General features: G+C 38.2%; 3 protein-coding genes and 1 long non-coding RNA gene across 9 annotated transcripts in view; 3 read left to right on the top strand and 1 right to left on the bottom strand.

The window, feature by feature from the left end:
- gclm (glutamate-cysteine ligase, modifier subunit) overlaps positions 1–7817 on the top strand; it is a 9437-nt gene extending 1620 nt beyond the window's left edge. The window contains exons 2-7 of the mRNA XM_034882071.1: positions 2685–2747; positions 4516–4600; positions 5535–5591; positions 5698–5900; positions 6593–6707; positions 7373–7817. Coding sequence (XP_034737962.1) covers positions 2685–2747; positions 4516–4600; positions 5535–5591; positions 5698–5900; positions 6593–6707; positions 7373–7542 — 693 coding nt within the window. The 3' untranslated portion in view covers positions 7543–7817. The remainder of the gene's footprint in view (positions 1–2684; positions 2748–4515; positions 4601–5534; positions 5592–5697; positions 5901–6592; positions 6708–7372) is intronic.
- The window catches only part of LOC117950732, a 259475-nt gene that overhangs the window by 20492 nt on the left and 217527 nt on the right, over positions 1–21456 (top strand). The window lies entirely within an intron of this gene.
- Positions 10947–18356, top strand: dnttip2 (deoxynucleotidyltransferase, terminal, interacting protein 2). Its single transcript, XM_034882054.1, has 7 exons — positions 10947–11102; positions 13388–15486; positions 16466–16604; positions 16831–16926; positions 17148–17312; positions 17535–17644; positions 17998–18356. Exons 1-7 carry the CDS (start codon positions 11028–11030, stop codon positions 18092–18094), a joined length of 2781 nt encoding a protein of 926 aa, XP_034737945.1. The 5' UTR covers positions 10947–11027; the 3' UTR covers positions 18095–18356.
- spata6 (spermatogenesis associated 6) overlaps positions 18364–21456 on the bottom strand; it is a 20009-nt gene continuing 16916 nt past the window's right edge. For all 6 annotated transcript variants that reach the window (XM_034882067.1, XM_034882065.1, XM_034882062.1 and 3 more), the window contains exon 11: positions 18364–18557. In XM_034882067.1, the coding sequence (XP_034737958.1) occupies positions 18479–18557 (79 nt within the window). In that variant the 3' untranslated portion in view covers positions 18364–18478. The remainder of the gene's footprint in view (positions 18558–21456) is intronic.

The raw sequence follows: 21456 nt of genomic DNA, 5'->3' as shown, positions 1-21456 counted from the left end.
TGTTCACTTTGGGGGGGCAGAGGCATATGCTATTTGTGTAGTACTTAGATCTGTTTGCAATACATATATGCAATACATATATTTGTGTGTGTGTATACACACACATGGTGTGATGTAAATCTGTTTCAGTTATCACCGTTTTTAATGTCATTGATGTTCAGAAAAACATTTTGTTAACAAAAATCTGTCTTTATTGCCCAATAAATTAAACAAAACAGGCAAGAGATTACATTAAATATGTTATATTACAGAACCATTATAAACTATTAGAACCATAACTTACATGTCACACTCATAAAAAGGCACTCAAATGTATAAAAAAAAAAAAAAAGCCTGGAATAATCACACAGTTGACATACATTACCTTCAGGCAGGGGCTTCATGGAAACAGTTACAGGTACTTATCCCCAATATCTAGCTGACTCAAAATGTACATTTCATGCAGGTTTATGAACAATTTTGGCGTTTTGTTTTGGCACTGCATAGATGTTTATTATTATTAATATTATATTATAATCAAAATGAATTATTATTATATTCACTGTAGTTTTATAAATGTGTGGGAGCAATATCCTGAAAGTGTTTAGTCAGAATTGTTACTTTTTCATGATTGTTTCAGATAATAAACCACTGCCCAGCATCAACAGTTGCTTCAGGGACGGACTGTGCCTACGATGCAATAAGCCCATCATCCCGCTTTTTGCCCCTAGCTGTGTGCTACTATGCCACATCTGTAGCCACAATCCTGTAGCCTATTGGGTAAGGTATTCACAGAAAGCAAAATCTCAAAACCAATAAGGATAATTGGGATTGTGTTTATTAATGAAGCCTTAGCCGTCAAATAAAAACAAAATATATAATGGCATTACATCTGCATTGAAGTAAAACACAAATAATAAAATGTCCCTGGCTGCAGAAACCCCGAATTACACAAACTTGTAATTATTTAACAGTACTGAGTATTAATGATAAGTAGGCTAATTGCTGTACCTTAACATGGGGATTAGATATATACTGTAGGCCTATACCTAACTAACTTTTTTCAACCGGAATAAACCTACTAAAGGTTATTAGCTATTATTGATGATAGAATATGTGTTGCTTTGTGTAAAAGAATTGGCATTGAATATATTTAATATTTAGTCAATATCATATTAGACTTTTGATTCATATAAAGGCTGTGAAATGATGAAAATGACTAGGCCCTATCAATTGTGTCTGTGAAGCATTCCCAAAACAACCAGCAGGTCTTTGCCAGTTCCACAATAATAGGATAAACAATATGAAAAACAAGGACACAAGGCACTCTGAAGGAGGACAGACAGACAGTACAAGCTAGGATTTTTTGGTTAAACTTGTGGTTAAATTTGGTGAATTATTTAGCCCCCTCCCTGCTTGTTGGCACGTGTAGAGTGGTACCAATGCATACCTGAGGTTTTCCTGGTTATTTTAACACCGCAGTCTTCATCCTTGCAGGTAAACTGAGCTTATTACAACCTCTCCTATACAACAAACATTTCCAGAATGCACAGATTGTCAGTCCGTCCCTAGCTGTTTTCCTCCAAAGCATTGTTGTAATTTGGTTGCAGTCACTGCTACACGTTGTGCCTTAGTACATAGTCCTCCTTAGTTGACTTGTTATTGTTGTGATAAAGGGCCAATGTCATGGTTGAACTATTACTGCATAAAATGTGACTTGAGCTTGACTCAGTAGCAACAATAGTAGCCAGGATTTTGGATTATCATATATTTATCTTTATGGCATATACTTTCCTCTTTGTGGCTGACATACCACGAAAAACAAGAAATCTAAAGAGTACATAAAACATATACATTCTTTCAAAGGACATTTAGACACCTTGTTCCTGTGTTTTTATGTTTACTCTCTTTCAAGAGTCTGCATTAATTATAAATGTCATAGGAGTTACCATGCTTGTGTTATTGTAAAAAGAAACATTCAATTGGCATTACGACTTTATAATTATGGCATTATGAGACCATTTAAGTTCCAATATATCTGACTTGGCAATAAATAATGATGACCAACATGGATGCTTCCCATTGTCAAAAGTCGGTTCAAGCTAATTTAATTGATATAATGGTATATTGTCGTTTCACCCTATTTTTAACCTTCACACATCCAACTCGTGGGACTGTCCTGCTGCAGCAGAACCAAGGTTTTTTTGTTAGCCTCATGTAGTGTTACCTGTTAAGTCTCTACCAGGTCTATTTAAGCCACCTATGCACCCAGTATGTCTCCTTCGTCTGTGTTCGGCCTGACATCTCCAGGTTTTAGTTTGTTTAACTTTTTCTGATGGCTTTAGCACTCAAACGAACATTTCTCACATCTTTACACTGCTGATGGAACTGTCCTTCTTGCCCCATGCTTCCCTTTTTATAAATAACGTTTTAAAATCCAGCAGCACTTAAACTTGACGTGTCCTCCTTTCCTTTTCCCACCCTTAAGTCAGTTTTGGACATTATAAAATTTGTCCAACTGATTTCATTGTTTATAACACACTGTGGCCCCAGTTGGCGAAGCAGCACATCACAGATTTTGGTGTGGGGTCTGCTAAGATTACTCAGCTGTTCAGCTTTAGCTTTGAGTTTTAGGGAACCTTCCTTAAAAAATATGCATTTTTCACAGATGCTAATTTTATATTTTTTTCTGTTTTGTATTTCAGCTTCAAGATTGCATTCAAGACACATTGAGTGATTGGCTTTCTGCAACAAAACCGCCATCCAAGGTGGGAAAACATTTACTGTTTTATTAATGTTTTCATGTGGTGCTATTTGGTTCTCAATGTGAGAGTATAGTCTCCTTGACACAGAGAAATGAGGAATAGTATTTGCATTGATAGTCAGTTATGGCCAAACCAGCTGTATCAGAATGAGTTGCACAATAATGTGCTACTACATTGTCGGGCACTAGGGTTCCAGTGTTTGGGAAAGAAAAATAGCCTTAGTGATGGACATCAAAGGATGCCGCTAGGCTTCCTGAAAAGAAGCTGTCATGATGAATGTTCATGCAGTGCTGGCTGCCAATGGCGCCATTCCAAATGTGCGTCTATCTGTATGGGTGGAGGGAAAGGGCACACAAACTTTGCTCTGGGGGTTTTGTTCATTAACTGTGATAGGATTTCTTGAAAGCAGTAGTCGCCGGATAATCTGTTTTATCAAAATAACGTTGTCTGAAAAAACTGAAATGGAGATTAAAAAGGCTGCAAGATCCAACGTAGTAGAACCACCATTCCTGCTGAACATACCCCTCCTCTGGCTGTTTTGCTAGGCTCAGCTAGTCTGCTTTGGCTTTTATTACCACGCCCACTGGACTCAAATGTGAATGGGGGTGGTTTGAAAGAGTTGGGGTCTAAGGGGTCTTAAATACTTGCAAATACAAGCTCTGCAGGGAAATGGCGAGAATGGGATGTTTTAGTCATGGGGCCCTGAGTTTTGTTCAAGATAAACACAGAAGCTTTATAATGCTGTGTAACAGTTCACATGCTAACCATCAGTAAATCCACTTTAGAGTAACTTCTACGTTAAAGTCACGACAACTATCAGGTTGCACCAAGTAACATTTCCCACTTGACACAACTCTGACATGAATGGTTTCAGATTAACGTAAAAAGGCTTCAGCAGCACAATGTTATGGACAAAGCAAAGAATTGCACATGTTTACCTACTGTGATAAATGTATCACTTATTATCAAGTCTTACACACAAAGAAAATATAATCAGTTCAATAAACAATGAATGAGACAATTTTGAGGAGATCCCTGTCTTGACAGGTCTATTTTTCCTTCATTGTGCAGGGAAAAATATTTTAAAATTAAATAATAACTTCATACAACCAAAAACAATCAGACAAGCACTTCCTCTCTATATTCTTTTTGTTTCTTTGTTAAACAAAATTGTGCATATCCATCTAAACACTTCCTATACAGCATGTGGGCAAATTGAAGCCTTGTCATTGAATGCATGGGCATTGCGGAGCACTAAAGATTGCCTTGACAATACTCACTTAAATTATGAAATTGATGTGGAATCACTCCGAGCAGAGGGGCCAGTGTCCTTTGTGCTTATGATGGTTATTAAAGGTAACCTGTGGAGATTTTGTCCTAGCAGTGCTATCGTTGATTTTATTACACGTTCGTGTAAATGCTGCTACACAATTCCACTGATCAACAGGTGGGTGAAATGCGCCAAGATACGCAGCAATGGCTGGAAAAGGCAGGAAAGAACACACTTCTCCTTTCATATTATAACTCTTGAATCTTTAACTCTTAGCTAATTTCAGCAGTGCCATCACTCCCTCTTGCTCATCAGATGCCAAATATTGTGCAAGCGTTGTGGCTTTCTCTGTAAAGTCCCTGCCTGTCTTGTCATTTGTGAAATAACCTATAGCTGTCAAATTTAGAGGGGGATGAAGCCAGCAATGTAATGTATTTTTTATCTCTAAAAAGGGCAAAACACATCACACAGTTTTTTAAAAGTGCTTGGCTTGTCACGTAGGACTTTCCGGACACACTGGACTGCTCCATTCACCAGGAAACAGATGCTATTACGCCTGAAGAAAGGGAGGAACTGAGGGTTTCAGGTTAGTAAACCTTAGTGTCTTAGTGGGCTATCATGGGTGACTGGCTGCATGTCAGCACAGGAGATACCAGGTTAACACAGCAAATGTATTTTCCAATTCCATGCTTCAACCTGTTTTTCTTATAATGTAGCGATTTACAGTACATTTAACAAGAGGGTAGCTGTACATACAAAAGCTGTTAAAAAGCGTGTTACTCACAGATTGCAGTCAAACATTTCTTTGCCTCATCTATGAAGAAAATCAATGATTTGATGGCTGACCCAATAAATGGTTGAAACAAAAGAACGGACTCCATAGGAGGAAATGTTATTCTTATATGAGGCTACTTTTTCAACTAAAAGGACAATATTGTTTTTCCCTAATGATAAAACAACAAATTATCCGTGCATTTGTATGGAACTTACCTTTAGGAGCTTTCCATTTTTACTCTCCTCCCTTTTACATTGCATTCGGAGATCGACACTTTTGGACTGGCAAGATGGCGGCGAGCTGAAAAACCAACTGCTAAATTGAGTTGTTCAAAATCATTCTTTTTAGTAAACTCTGTGTACACAAATAATGGTGTTCATGTGTAGATCCCCTGGCCCCTTCTTAGTGTTTTTTTATTTATTTATTATTTATTTTTTTAAATAGCGATTTTGATGCGATCACAGTAGTGCCCCTAGCACTCCCAAAAAAGGTCATCTGATCAAAAACAAAAATACGTTCAAATATTAAAAGTGGCGGTGCCTGATTATGCTTTTCAACAAAAGTTTGACTCGGGTACTTTCACAAAAACACTCTAGGTTGCATTTTGGAGAGAGTTAAACTTTAAATAGTTTGAATAGTTAGGCAAGCAATAAATTGTAGTGAATTAGTAATAAATACCAATCATTTAGACAAAACGACTGCAGAATTTGGGGGACGATGTGTTTATGACTGCTTGTTTTTGCAGTCAAGCTGTTCTTGTGCGAGTCGGTTCAGTCCTCTATCAGAGATGCTGTGGAGATGGGTGAGCTTTAAATCTTTTAAGCTACATTTTCATAAGCCTTAAAAATGACACACAATTGATAAGAAACTAACTGTACTCGTGATACTGCCTCGTCTCTCACCTCTAGTCTGCCAGACGCTGGCTGTGTCCCAGCTTGACTCTGTTATCATAGCGCCACCTTGGCCGCTGGAAGGGGACAGCCAAAGTTTGGCTCACCTTCAGCCAGCTTGGGGGGAGCTAGAGGCTCTGGTCAGGAGCCAGCAGATTGCCGCTATTGGCACCTCCGACCTAGACAAAGATCTGCTGGAACAGCTCTACAACTGGGCTCAGGTGGGTGTGAATCTTGTATCTCGTGTGTGTGAAACCTAATTTGTTTAATCTTTACACTGGGCCGACACTGTATGTTTTTGTTAAATGTGGATATTGCTTTCACTCATACTACACATTTTATTCAACCATGAAGCTTAATCTTATGAAGCTTTGGGGCTTTCTTTCCATTTTGTGCCAAAAAAATTGATTTGAAGCTTCAGGGTGGCTTGTAAAACACACAGCAGCCCTTTGAAGCTAGAGTGTGCAGTTTATGTCTCCCCCATGAGGAATTCTAAGTAATGACAACAAAACTGGCGGCGCAGCCACATGATGCAAGCCTTCCATGGCTGCAAATCACCCCTCCCCCACACAGTTGCTAGTAGCCAAGGAGGACACGGGATTAGAAAAGGTAATTGTCTTCAAGCTCTGCACAGTCAAGTCACCGGCCAACACTGAGAGAGTTTTGTGGAGCTGATAGTCTTAATTAGCTTTGTAGCAACTCATTTGGCAATGTTTAATAATAAAAAGCCGAGCTTAATGCATTAAGTGTGTGCCTGACTTCGAAAGGCAACATGTCAGGTTTACAGATTAAAAAATTGCAAGCAGGAATGTATTTATCTATTAAGAGCTTTGGCCATTGTACCACTGTGTGCAGTTTCCTATGTTGAACCAAATAAAGCATGCTGTTGATTATGTCCCCTATCTTGTACCAGGTGAAGCCCAGCAGTAACCAGGTCAACCTGGCCTCCTGCTGTGTGATGCCTCCTGACCTGACAGCCTTCGCTAAGGAGTTTGACATCCAGCTGCTCACACACAACGATCCCAAAGGTGAAATTCAGAATCAGAATCGGAACAGAAATACTTTATTGATCTTCAAAGGGAAATTCTGTAAATTCAACTCTGTTTTCTTCTGTCAGTCAGATAGGTTTATAGTGAAGTGTCAGTTGTCCCAAACCAAGAGTTCTTTGTCCTTAGTCAAACATTAAAGAATGTAAGTCTTGTTATCTTAATGTTCTTTTTGTTAACAAATGCCATGAAAAGACCAAAACCATCAATGAAATGATCCCACTAACAAGTATTGTTTGTGTAGAAACAGCCCAATATAACCTATCCCTTTGTGCCAAAGAAAGATTAAAGCCTCTTTTTTTTATATATATATATATATATAAACCTACATATTTATGATGTTTTAAATGATTGATGTTATTAGTAGAAAACATTGGTCTTGGACCTTAGAGTCACAGAGAAGGTAGGAGAGTGTTGTGAACAAACTGACCCATTGATCTTTTTATGGCATTTTTTGACAATAAAATATAGAAAAATGCCAGCCTTATTCCTAAAGCTTTTTTTAATAAATCAATTAACACATTGTAGCTGGTGTCAACCTTAGTATCGGTAAATCTGATGTTTAAGTTGTTTGTGCAGTATAAGCTGCTCAGTTCACTTCACTGCCTGTGAAAGTTTTAATGTCTCATGGCGTCATGCTTCCTCAGAGCTGATGTCAGCAGCCAAATTCCAGGAGGCGGTGCAGGAGGGAATGCAAGACCTGAGCATCGCTGACTGGAGGCTGGAGTGGGTGCTGCGTTACTCCATTATTGTTAAGAGCAGGGGCATTATAAAGGCCAAGGGCTACCTTGTCCGTGCAAGGAAGGCAATCCCCTAGCACACCCTGCTAGTGAAGAAGACGTGTGGATGAAGCCATTTTCCTCCTCTTGATTGACATACACACACAACATGCCAAGTAACCGCTCTGAATAATGGATGCTGCCATCCACCATGAGTCTTGAAGTCATTGTGTTATCCCACAGATAATCCTGATCATGTATGATTTATTCAGTTTAACTGATGCATCTACTCATAACCCTCGTCTCAGTGATAGACAATAGGAAATGAACATGCAAGATTAACTTCAGAGTCAGTTTTGAGAGTATATACTATTAAAGTGAGAGTTTCACAGATGACCAGCACATTGACAGATCATCCATTACACAGTAGAGGCTGCTTTAATGCGGGAAAGTGTTAGTTGCTAAACTTTGATCCAAGGTGAGGGTTCCTTAGCCTTGTTCTGACTTAAAGTGCCTCTCATCTTTTTCTCCTTCTGTCCTCCTACCTGCGTTGTCGCCACTGTGTCGGTGTAAATCAAGCTTTAAAGCACCCATATTATGTTTATTTTCAGGTTCCTAATTGTATTTTGAGGTTGTACCAAAATAAGTTTACATGGTTTCATTTTCAAAAAACACCATGTTTTTGTTCTACTGCACATTCCTGCAGATCCTGTTTTAGACATCTCACTTTTTTACTATGTTTGTTGGGAGTTGCAGATGTGCAGTATGTAATGATTACATCAGCTAGCTACTGTTTTTCCAACTTTGGTCAGTATGAGTAGCTGGGAGATTTCTTCTAAATGAGGGAGTACCTTCAGAACAGTGACATGTACAGTGGCTTGCATAAGTTTACACACCCATGCTAAAGTACAAGAATAAAAATACATCTTTTGGAAATTGATCTTAATGCCTTAATTAAAAAATTGTATGACAATCTAACCTTTTAAGGACATCAATTTTCTTTGTTAATGAATAATGTATTGTAAATAAATAAATGAATGTACTTCCTTAAAAGACAGGGTGCATATGTATACACACCCCTATGTTAATTCCCATAGAGGCAAGCACATTTTTATTTTTAAAGGCCAGTTATTTTATGGATCCAGGACACAATGCATCCTGATAAAGTTTCTTTGGCCTTTGGAATTAAACTAACCCAACATCATCACATACCCTTCACCATACATAGAGATAGGCATGGTGTTATTTCATTCAACCAAATAGCTGGTTTGATTTGCATTGAGAGAACTAAAATGGTGATGGTGTATGGTGAAGAATATGTGATGATATGGGGTTAGTTTAATTCTGAAGGCCAAGGGAACTTTATCAGGATGCATAGTATCCTGGATCCATAAAATAACTGGCCTTTAAAAATAAAAATGTGCCTGCCTCTATGGAAATTTAACATAGGGGTGTATATTCATGGCCCCTGTCTTTTAAGGAAGAACATTAATTTAAACATTTATTTACAATACGTTATTCATTCACAAAGAAAATTGTTGTCCTTAAAAGGTTGGATTTTCCTAATTATTTTAAATTAAGGCATTGAGATAAAGAAATTTTTTTTTTTATTCCCCTGTAATCAACTTTAGCAAGCGTGTGTGTAAACTTGTTCTAGCCACTGTAAGTCGTTGTTTTGTAGATTATAGTGAACTAGTGTGTGTCGTAGCAGTGTTTTTCCATTGAGAACGAGCTAGCATGCTAGGTTAGCCTCCTCGTCTCGGCTAGTGACGTAGACAGCCGTGCAGATTTTTCTGAAGGCAGAGGACATTCAGAAACCTGTCTCTCACTCAAAACAGCATTGATGTCTTTTTTCAAAGTTTGTATGTGTGTGGAAGCACCAGAGACACACAATAACGCCCCGAATAACAGAAAAAATGATTTTTTTTTTTTTTCATAAAATGATCAGTCTGAATAAAAGATTACGTAGTAGTAGTACTTTAGTAGGTAAAGCAAGAGGTAGAGATTTGTTTTTTAGTACAGCATGATTCCAAACATTTTGAAAGGATAAATGGGGAAAGAAAGTGATTTTACTCATGCATTGAATTTTTACTGCTGTATATAACATTGTTTGCATTCCTCAGTTTTGAACAATGATGCGCTAATCCAAATCAAACTACATATGAGATGTTTATTTAATGATGCTGATTGACTTTAACTGCTTAAGCAGACAATTATCTGAGTATATATAACTTTATTTTATCATGCATTTGTTTGATGATTCATTGAAATGTTTACCCACTCTGTGCTCATGAGATTAACTCAAGGATTGAGAGTACATCAGTATTTTGAGATTGACATGCATAGCCGGTTTATGTCCTCAAATGCATTGTTCTAGTAATGGACGCTCTACGTCAAAGAGATGTTAAAATGTGTTAACTCTGAGGAAGTTTTTATTTAAGGATCATTGTTGTATTTCAAGACAGGATCCAGTTAATCTCATGAAGGCGAGTTATCTGTTGTACTGTAAACATGTTTAATGTTGTCATTTATCTGTATGTCACAAATTGGCTTTATGAAAATTATAAAACAAATGTTTGTTTCATCAACAGTGGTGTAAGATTTTTTTTTTTTTAAAGGGTTAAACCGGCTAGTATGATTGTTTATTGCAATCAAGATTTTGGTGATGCAAATACATTAAAAAAATGGTTCTTGTATGAGCTAAGTTAATTACAAAAAAGGACTCTGCTTTATTGTTTCATTTCTTTTTATATGTTTATTGTATGCACCAAGGCAAATTCCTTGCAAATGAAAGCTTACTTTATTATTATTTCTAATAGAAAGACAAAAACTTGAATAAGTTCCTTTTGCAGAATGTGTGACATCAACTCTAGTTTAAGCCTAAGTGATTAAATAGGCTTGTGTAGTGCAGAGGGATGGGTGTTGTTGGGATACTACTCTCTCACTAGCAATACTCTGTACTGGTTTGGTTCTTCAGTAATACTCTTTTCAGTTCTTTTTTATTTAATTGCTTTTTAAAAATATATATATTTAGAAAAATAATATATTTAAGAAATGGATTAAAAACATTTAAAATCTAGCTAAATCTTTCTAGAATGAAACCCTAATGTTTCATTCTAATGAATCAGTAAAGTCACTATATAAACTATCTCACTAAAAATAAATCTAAAATCTCAATAAAGTAAATAATATTCCAAACATCGATATACTGAGTGAAGTTAAAGGAAGGAAAAAAACAGTAGTAGCTAATATAATTTCCCCTTGGCGATAAACAACCTCTAATCGTATTAGTAGTCCAACACTCGCATGTTGAACACGTTTTAATACTTTAAGATCCATAAAGTGAACATTGCTAATAATTCGTTATTTTTGTTAAGCAACATTTTCAATGCAGTACTGTTAATATATTGTTTTACTTTTACTCTGAACACTTCTCTTGCCACTACAAATTGAAGTTGGGTCACAGCTCTGCGATCGTCCGACGTCTGCTCGGCCTATATCTTATGTTCGTGTGTCGATTAGTCGAGTCTGTCTCTAGCTTTTACACCGGAAGTGAGAGAGAAGCTACGAGGTAGTATGCAAGATGGTGGCCACCAGGAGAGGAGTACGCGTGTACTCCCCAGCTCAAACCAACTCGGACCAACCCTCTGATGTCCCGGTATGTCTAAAAGAGAGATGTTCTTTAAACGTGTAAATATTCAGAGGTCATGTAAAGGTGAAGGAAGCCCGTCTCGTGTCAGTTAGCTGGTGTGTCTGTGTCCAGCTGCTCAGCGCTCACGTGGACCCCGTCTTTCCTCTTAGAGTTTGGAAACGTTTCCATGTTGTGACACAAGTAGAGAAAACAGTAAACAACTAAATGCAAAAGGCGAAGCCGTAAATACAATGCTTAACTAACAGTTACAGTTTCCTTAAATCCTGTTTGGGCAGAGTTCAGTGAGTGCCCCCCCCCCCCCCCCCCCCCCCCAACAGTGCAGCTTTGCTTAATGTGGGATTAAACATTATTTTACGATACTGAATCCATTGAACATGTGTTCTGAGCCTCTCGATAGGACCACTGTCATGTCCGGCATAAAACACCCCAAACTACGGACAAGTAGTACAGAATCCAGCAGTTCCCAGGGTCTTTACCCCTTATGTTGTCCTCGGGTCAAATTGACCCTTTCTCCTATATCAATGTTCTTTTTAACTACCCAATTACCCCAAATAACATGATTGATTCCACACAATGCTCTTAGGCCAGTAGAAATCTCTACTTTCATTAATGTTTGGGTGTTTTATTCAATTTTATAGCACTTGAAAAAAAAATGAAAGTGGTTTCGAAATAGTATTGCGTAAAAGTTGACATATTCCAGTCTGTGATTATCCATCAACATACATTCCATTACCTTTAGTCTAAATAATTCCTAATTTCAGCTTTTCTAACTCAAACATTAGGTAAAAATTTGTTAGTGTTACATAGTGTTGAAAACGTCAAAAGAAAGTGACAAACATTGAAAAAAAGCATCAAAAGTATTGGAAAAAGGGACCAAAAAGCAAGAAAAAATTAAACTAAGATAAAAAGCATCAACAAAAGTGACAGATTTTTTGACGGCAAGACAACACAAGGGTTAAAGAAACAACTCCTTAATATCTTCCCTCTCTCAGAGGGAGTTACACATTGATTTACGATCCTACTCGTTACTGATAGAGCTTTTGATAAATTAGTTCAGATTAGTAGTTAGGTTTGCAATATTCTATAATTTTTATTTGTTGGCATTCTTTTTTTTTGTTAGTTCTTGGAAAACAGAACTAACAATGAATTGCTCCAACTAGACAACTACTGTCTGTGTAACCGTTAGAAAAATTATCATACATACTTTTTCTCTGATTATTATTAAAACTGTTTGCATAAGAATACCAGATTATGCTGATCACTCTAAACAAGATAACCATGGAGACATCGTCTGTCCTTGTGAAAGGCACAGGATGTTTCTGGGTCAGAGCAGGCGGAGGAGATGCTTAGGCCGAATGAGATAAACCGACAACATCGACTTTGTTATGACTTGATATCCACATTTATAAATGAGTGGCTGTAGATAGCTTCCAGTTAGGCATTTTCTATACTATTCTGTAGTGTGGAAACTGTCTCCTTGTGTTTACAAGTGAAACTGAACGTTGATATAACGTCAGTGGTCTCTGTCTATTCTTGATAATGAAATTATTCTAACAATAACCAAAGCTGATACATAGTATTCCTCTGTGTTGTTGAGCTTCACTAAAGTCCATAAACTGGCTGCACTGGCTGCCATTTTAAGTCACTGGGCAAGGCAGCTTTATTTGTATAGCACATTTCAGCAACAGGGCAATTCAAAGTGCTTTACTCAAAAACAGTTAAAAAACAGTTAAAAAATAAAAACCAATAAAACACGGACAAAACAGTTACAAACAAAAACAGCTAAAACCCAAGAATAAAATTTACAGTGCAGTATAAGAAATTAAACATTAAAGAAATGAGAGAAAGTCAACATCAAAAAGAAAGGTCTTCAGCCTTGATTTAAAAGAACCGAGAGTAGCAGCGGATCTGCAGTTTTCTGGGAGTTGGTTCTAGGTACGAGGAGCATAGACACTGAATGCTGCTTCACCCTGTTTAGTTCTGACTCTGGGGACGGGGGGGAGGTCATAGTGTAGTAGCAGATCAGAAATGTATTTTGGCCCTAAACCGTTTAGCGATTTATAAACTAGCAAAATTACTTTGGAATCAATTCTTTGAGGCACAGGAAGCCGGTGTAAGGACTTCAGAACTGGAGTGATGTGATCCAGTCTCTTGGTCTCAGTGAGGACCCGAGCTCAGCGTTCTGAATCAGCTGCAGCTGTCTGATTACTATCAACAGTGGATTTATTCAGTTTGAATAAAGGCTTGCTGTAGAACCAGCTGTACTAATAACTCTTATTTTTGCCACACAGGCAACTCCTTCCACTGGTCGAAGAACCAGGAGTAATGCTAAACAAGCAGAGAGCCCTACCCAGCATGCCCAGGTGGAGACCTGCGACCAGCTTGAAAAAAGCGAGGGAGGACCCAAGGCATCTCCTCCGGCCTCTGCACTGAAAAGATGCACCAGAGCTTACCGACTCCACAGTCCAGAGCTGCCGTGCACACCTGTTGGCTCCACCCACGAAGCGGACGTGTCAGATGTGGAGTCATGCACCTCTGTGGTCGACATCAAACTACCAATGACACGCACCCGTGGGAGGAGGGGTCACCCCCGCACAGTAAGTCAGGAAGATGACATGTCTGAGGTGGAATCATGCTGTTCTGCAGTATCTGCTTCAAAAGCTAGCCAAAGTAGCCGCCGGAGCACAAGGAGGAAGGCGATTCCTAAAAGCCTTGACCCATCTCATGTTGAGGAGAGGGACCTCAAGCTCGACTTGGGACTGGAGACCGAGTCCTGCAGCTCTGTAGTGTCTGATTCCCAGAGGGTCACTAGAAGTCAAAGAAGAACTACTCGCACCAGATCATCTGCCAAACAACAAACTGAGGACTCAGAGTTCTCAGATGCTGACAGCATCGCAGGAGCTGAAGTTTCTAAGTCCGCACGCAGAGCTACGAGATCCAAAAGGCAAACGTGTCCCATTCCCATCTACCTTGGCGAAGGCTCAGAAAGCTCTCAGTCCCCTGGCCCCAGAGCTCGAAGGAGCTGTGCAGCTCCAGGGAAGGCGGCAGCTACTGCAGATGTCAGTGAGCCCCAGTCTTGTGAGTCTGAAGGCCATGAGTCCGGGCCCACTTACACTCCCAGCTACGTGACTCGTAGACGGGGAAAGACCCAATCCACCGGTCCCAAAGCCGTAGACTCCGACTCAGTACCGACCGACGTGCAGTCTCCGATGGGCAGCCCCTGCTCCACGCAGAGCGGAGGGACTCCCTGCAGCAGCCGCACAGGCTCGGGGAGCAGCAGTCGAGGTACCTGGACGACCAGGAGCTCAGTCAAGGCCTGTAGTATTGTTCTTGAAAAGGCTACAGAGCCAGCGGAGGAGGACACTTCTTTAAATGATTCTAGACTAGAAAGTACAGTGATCTTTGAGGATGCAGATTCCACACTGCTAGAGGAAGATGTGAACCAAACATTGGAAGAAAAAGAGAGAGACGTTTTGAATAATACTGCTCTCATATCAAATGAAGCAGATACAAGGAGCATGGAAAAGGAAGTAATTATTTCAGAGGAAGACTCCACCCGTGTGTCTCCACTGGTATCAGACAGTCCTGGTTGTGCTGAGGAAGTCGTTAGTAAACCTGCAGTTACGCTCAGACACCAGCAGGAGGAGATGTGTGCTAAGAACAAGGACAGGAACATCTCAGAGATGGAAATGATACAGGAAGTAATTGCACCAGCAGAAGCGTTGAAGCCTGGCCAATCAGTTACAGTAACGGTATGTGAGAGCGCTTCTGAAATCCCAAAGAAGACTGAGGAGAAGGATGAAGCTATGGAAGTAGCGTGTGAGGACACCCACTCATCACAGGGAGCTGAGGCTGTGGATGAGGATGCTGTTGTGGAAACCGGGCCCAGTGAGCAGAAGAAAATGGAAGTCAGCACATTGCTTAGAGACGCTCAGCAGGTGGCCGACTCCAGTGAGGTCAGAGTCAAGTCCATTCAAGTGGCATCCAGCCAGCAGCACAATGTCACAGTGGATGCTGACCCCGAACAGCAACCTAAAGACGGCATTGTGGAGAATGCAAAAAAACTCTCCCTGCTGGAGAGCAGCGAGGATGAAGATGTTGAAGACGAGGAGGATTTGGGTTACCGGGCAGAGGAGAGAGCAGGCCTCACCCAGAAGTGTGAAGCGGCAGCTGCTGCATCAGTTGATGGACTGTTTATGATTGACACGCGGCCAGGACAGGAGGCCGATGAACAGTACTACAAGGAGAAGCCAACCGAGGAGGAGGAAGCAGCCCAAAGGGATGAGAGAGTTGAGCAGGAGGAGCAAGATGAGGAGTTTGTGGATGAGGATGGGGAGGATGATGATGATGAAGATGCAGAAATCCTCTTCTCTAGTAGAAATCCTCAGTTGTAAGTGTGCAATAGATGGTAGCCTCAGATTGGGACATTATAATTTACTGTTGTCAACAATCCTCATAACACTTATATGCTTTTCCGCTGCGACTAGATTAATTCCACTTGTGTGCCTGCAAGCTAAATATGAAGCGGCAGCCGATTAGCTAAGTTTAAGCAAAAACACTTGAAAAAGGGAAACGGACAGACAGCATGCTTTAATTGTTGAACTTTAGAGATGTTATTTCCTGTATCCATGCTGTGCTAAACGAACAGTCTCCTGGCTCCAGCTTATTTATAAGACAGATTAGAGAGAGTGGCACTGGTCTTGAGTCTTGGTAGGAAAGACAATAAGCATATTTTATTGTGTATTTATTTTCTAAACCATGGTAATTTTTACTTTTACTGAAATACTTTGTATCAAAGTATCGTTCTTTGCTACATTTAAAATCACATCTCGATAGCACAGCTCGATAGATTTGTTTTTAAATATTTTCATTCACTGGCAGAGGGTCAGCCGTCGGGTGGGAAGAGGGCTACTTTTAATTTAACTACATTTGTACACAAATACTGTTACTTGAGTAACATGTCTTTAAAGTAAGTACTTTTAATAGAGTACAATATTCTAGTCTTCCACTCTTGCCACCTCTGCTGAACTCTTCCACCAGTGGAAGGAGTGGCCTTGGAAGCTGAAGTAAGTCAACGTCTGTAATAAAGCTGATATTACAGCAATATTGATCGTGGCAGTGCTGATGCTATATTTTTTTATTTTTCATTTTTTTAAATCCCATGAAAAGACTACAGCCAACAATGTGTTAAGTGTTTCTCTTAATACTCTTTCTGTCTTTAGTTTTGGTCATTTCTTGGGATTGTCTATAATAGAAACTATAGAATATTACCAGATGGTAACTGAGCACGTAGATAGTACAGCCACACTCATTAATTATATATAATAATGGCAGAAATGAGGAATTTTCTCTGTGCCAATTTGTTTCAGGAAAGAGTTGTCCAGCCGTATTGACCCTGGCATCAGAGTGAAGGAGCTCGGGGGTTTATACATCAATTTTGATGGCAGCAAATCAAAACCTGTCTCCAGTTTGCTGCAAAAACTAAAAGAAAAGAAGATCCAAGATGAGGTGAATAAGTGATTGATTTTTTTTTCCCTTTCCCTTTTTAAGGTGGTGCAGAATGAATAATGAACTTTATAGTTATGCAAGGACGAATAAATCCAATAACACCTGAGATGGTGTTATTCATGGTCTCTCTCCAGTTCTCAGTGACATTGGCCTTTTATCTCTCAGCAGTTGGGTGTTGATAGAGTTTGGTGCTTTGCAGTGTTGCAGTGTTTGTTGTTGTCCACAGGTGATGAAGAAAAGTGTGATGGGACCAGACTTTGAAAAGAAGGATGCAGTGCCTCCGTACAGTGAATCCAAACAAGCCCAAAAGCTGAAACGCAGAGTGAGTTTTACAAAGTTATGCATTGGTCTATAGATTATCTGTGCTATGTGCTAAAGTTTTATCACTTGGATAATGAATCATTTGTGGAGTCAGTTATGATGACACGTCCTGCCCCAAATAACGAAAACCTTAACATGTAGTCATTTTAAAGAAGATACAGTTATGTGCTTCAAGAGCTTCTGCAATGCTTGTTAAATAATTGAAATCACTGTTTTTCCCAGACGGAGAGGGAGAAATCAACGGGAGAGGGTTGGTTTAATATGAAAGCCCCCGAGATCACTCAGGAGCTGAAAGGAGACCTCCAAGTCCTGAAGATGAGAGGCTCCATGGATCCTAAGAGGTTCTACAAAAAGAACGACAGGGATGGCTTTCCCAAATATTTTCAGGTCAGTAGAAAACAAGAGTCACCTGCCCTTCAAACTCCTGCAATAACAATGCAGTGCTTAAACTTGTTTTCTTAAGAATAATGGCCACGACTCTTTAATAAGCCAAATTGAACATTTCCCTACAAGTTTGTGGTTTAGATAACTATCTTGCTGTATCAATCTCCAAATGTAGTCTGCAATACTGTATCAACAAACTGAGTAACTTATGTGCACGCAATACAGGTCGGTACGGTGGTGGACAGCGCAATCGACTTCTATCATTCCCGTGTTCCCAAGAAGAGTAGGAAGAGAACCATGGTGGAGGAGCTGCTATCCGACGCTCAGTTCAGACAGTAAGTTGTATGAAAATGAAAACAAAACATGTTTACTCAATGCTTTATTATTATCATCATAGACTGATGTTTTGACCAAGTATTCACAGGTGAGATGTACAGACAAATTAATACTGGGCACCATATTTCAGATCTATTGCATCACAATATTTATAACTATCACGATACAGTATGTAACCATGATAAACCTAATTCTCATCAGGTTACAGAACCTGCTAGGTCACGGATTACATTGCAACACCACAGCCCCATTGTTAATCCTGCATATAACGTGTGGGGATTTTGTTAGGCGTTTCCTTGACAGTATATTGCCATTTCTGCAGAAAAAATGTACTTTCCTCTTGTCTTACCAGGAACAACAAAAAGAAGTACCAGCACATTGTGACAGAGAAAGCAGCACATGGAGCCGGCAAGAGGAACAAGAAGAAGAATAAATTCCATAAGAAATGAATCTTGATGTGATGAACACTCTGAATGGTTTTCATAGTATTATATAATAACTGCAGGAGGTGGGTTGCCATTGAATGCTAATAGTAAATATTTCCAATTGAAACAAACATTTTTTTAATCAAATGTACCTGTATCATATAAACATTTTGCTGCACAGTAATCATAGTATTTCATACATGCAAAATGAACATTAAAATATTTTCTTGTGATGACTGGCACCAATGTTTGTAAAGGTTCTCGTAAATTAAACATCACATCAAGACATGGCTTGTAATGATTGCATTATGAGAGTGATTGTTTTAACCATGAATAGTCTTTGTAACTTCTTGTTGGTCACCTTGTGGACAGATCAGGAAGTTAAAGATCAAAGCTCATTTGGTGGTCCTAGGTAGTTTTGTGTGTCTGCAGAATTCTCTGGACTCGGCTGTGGATCTGCTCCCAGTAGGATGGACTCGTCTGGAGCCTGAAGAACAAAAAAAACATTAAAAGCCCATAAATTATTCTGCTTTGCTACTGCGTCACACCGAGTGACTGTAAATGTTATTGGACAAACCATCTAGTTCTACACATGCAGTCGCAAAAGGTCTGTTTCTGTCAAAGTCTGAGAAAGTGACCCACTTCTCTTGATTGATTACATCAGTAAACATTTTCATGAGTTTTAGGGTCTCAATTGCTAGTTTACGTTTTCTGCAACACAATGACATTTTAAAATTATGGTCTTGTTGATTTTAAATGGCCGATAACGCAGGGAGGGTTTTAGGGCGTGGCTATGATTTGATTGCCAGTGAAAGTGTCGTATCAAAATTTCATATAAAAGTCATAGTATGTCCATGAATTTCATAGTATAGCATGCTGAAAAGGTTGATAAAGTCATAGTATGGTATGTTGACGTAAGTGAAATCAAAGCTTAGGTACAGTAAGTAGAAATATGTAATTAAAAAGTCATAGTATATATATATAGTAATATATAGACATAGTATGTCAAATGTGAATTTAAAGTAATTGTATAGTATGTAAAAAACAGTGAAGTTAAAGTAAAAAAAGTTGATAAAAAAGTCATAGTATGTCGACAAATTTCATTGTGTAGTATTTCGAAAAAAGCAACCACATTTCGAAAAAAGTGAAATCAAAGTCATAGTATGTCAAAAAGTTTGAAATTAAAGTAAAAAAAGTTGATAAAAAGTCTTTGTCTGTTGAACAAAGTCATGGTGTGCTAAAAAAAATCATAAAAAGTCATAGTATAATATGTCAACAAATTTCATAGTACAGTATGTTGAAAAAAAGTGAAATCAAAGTCATGGTATGGTATGTTAAAAAAGTGATATGTCAAAAGTCTATGAAAAGAATTCATAATTTAGTATGTCAAAAAAAGTCATACTAAAGTATGTCAAAAGAAGTAATCAAAAAGTCATAGTGTATTATGTCAAAAAAAAAGTGATATTAAAATCATAGTCGACAAAAGTGATAAAAAAGTTATAGTATAGTATGTTGAAAAAAAATGTAAGTCATAGTATTTAGTATGTCAAAAAAGTTGAAAACGTCATAGTAATGTCGAAAAAGTTTATGATTAAAGTGATACGAAAGAAAGTCTATAGTATGTTGAAAAAAAAGTGATCAAAACGTCATAGTACGTCCCAGAAAGTGAAATTAAAAAGTCATAGTCTGGTATGCCAAACGTTTATAAAAAAAAAGTCCTACTATAGTATGTAAAAGTAAGTGATAACATTTCCTAGTATGTCAAAAGAAATGTCTATAGCTTGTTGAAAATATTGATAAAGCATAATATAGTACGTCATAAAAAGTGATCAAAAGTCACAGTAGTATGTCAAAAAAAAGTGATCAAAAAGTCATAGTATAGTATGTCGGAAAACATTAAATGAAAGTCATAGTATAGTACGTCAAAAAAAGTCAATAGTATAGTATGTCGAAAAAGGCTTCAAAAAGTCATAGTATAGTTTGTCGAAAAAAAAATTAAAGTCAATATTACAGAAGGTTGAAAAAGTCATAGTATAGTATGTTGAAAAAGTCATGGTATAGTATGTCAAAATAAACCATAGTATGTTAAATAAAAGTGATTAAAAGTCATAGTATAGTATGTCAACAAATTTCATAGGGCAAAAAAAATGTAGAAAAAAGTCAATGTCAATGTCATGTTGTGGTATGCTGAAAAGTTTATAAAAAGAAGTCAGTTTAGTATGTTGGAAAAAGCAAAGTAAGTGAAAAAAAAAGTCATAGTATAGTAGCTTAATAAAAAGTCTACAGTATGTTGAAAAAAGTGATCAAAAAGTCATAATATAGTAGGAAAAAAAGTCATGGTATGGTATGTCAACAAAAGTGAAATTAAAGTCATAGTATAGTGTGTTGAAAAAAATAAAGTCATAGTATTGTATGTTGAAAAAGTCATAGTATATTATCTAAAAAAAAATTAAAGTCAATATTATAGTATGTTGAAGAAGTCATTGTATAGTATGTCGAAAAAAGTGATCGAAAAGTATGTTGAAAAAAATTAATATCATATTATACTCTGTTGAAAATGATCATGTATAGTACATCAAAAAAGTCAACAGTATAGGATGTTGAAAAAGTTGATAGTATAGTATGTTGAAAAAAGGGATCAAAAAGCCATAGCATAGTATGTTGACAAATTTACTAGTATGTTGAGTAAAGTCTATATAATGTTGAAAAAAGTGATCAAAAAGTCATAGTACAGTATGTCAAAAAAGTGAAATTAAAGTCATAGTATAGCAGGTAAAAAAAAGTAAAGTCATATTATAGTATGTTGAAAAAATGACATGTATAGTACAACATAAAAAGTCAATAGTATAGTATGTTGAAAAAGTCAATATTGTAGTGTGTTGAAAAAGTCATTGTATAGTAGGTCGAAAAAAGTGATGAAAAAGTATTTTGAAAAAAATTAAAATCATATTAAAGTATGTAAACAGGGTACAAGCGGTCTAAATGGGTTTCCTCAGGAGGGGGGCTGGCGGTTCGGGCATCTGGTAAGGAGGCCTCCTGGGCGCCTCCTTAAGGAGGTGTCCCAGGCACGTCCAGCTGGGAGGAGGACTCGGGGAAGACCCAGGACTAGGTGGAGAGATTATATCTCTAACCTGGCCTGGGAACGCCTTGGGATCCCCCAGTTGGAGCTGGTTGATGTGGCTCAGGCAAGGGAAGTTTGGGGTCCCCTACTGGAGCTGTTGCCCCCGCGACCCGATCTCGGATAAGCGGATGAAGATGGATGGATGGACGGATTATAGTATGTTGAAAAATGTCATGTATAGTACATCAAAAAAGTCAACAGTATAGTATGTTGAAAAAGTTGATCAAAAAGTCATAGTATCATATGTCGAAAAATGTCATAGTAT

This window comes from Etheostoma cragini, chromosome 9 (assembly GCF_013103735.1).
Source record: "Etheostoma cragini isolate CJK2018 chromosome 9, CSU_Ecrag_1.0, whole genome shotgun sequence".
NCBI lineage: Eukaryota > Metazoa > Chordata > Actinopteri > Perciformes > Percidae > Etheostoma > Etheostoma cragini.
The sequence above is the reverse complement of the archived record's forward strand: the minus strand, read 5'-3'. Positions and strand labels throughout refer to the sequence as shown.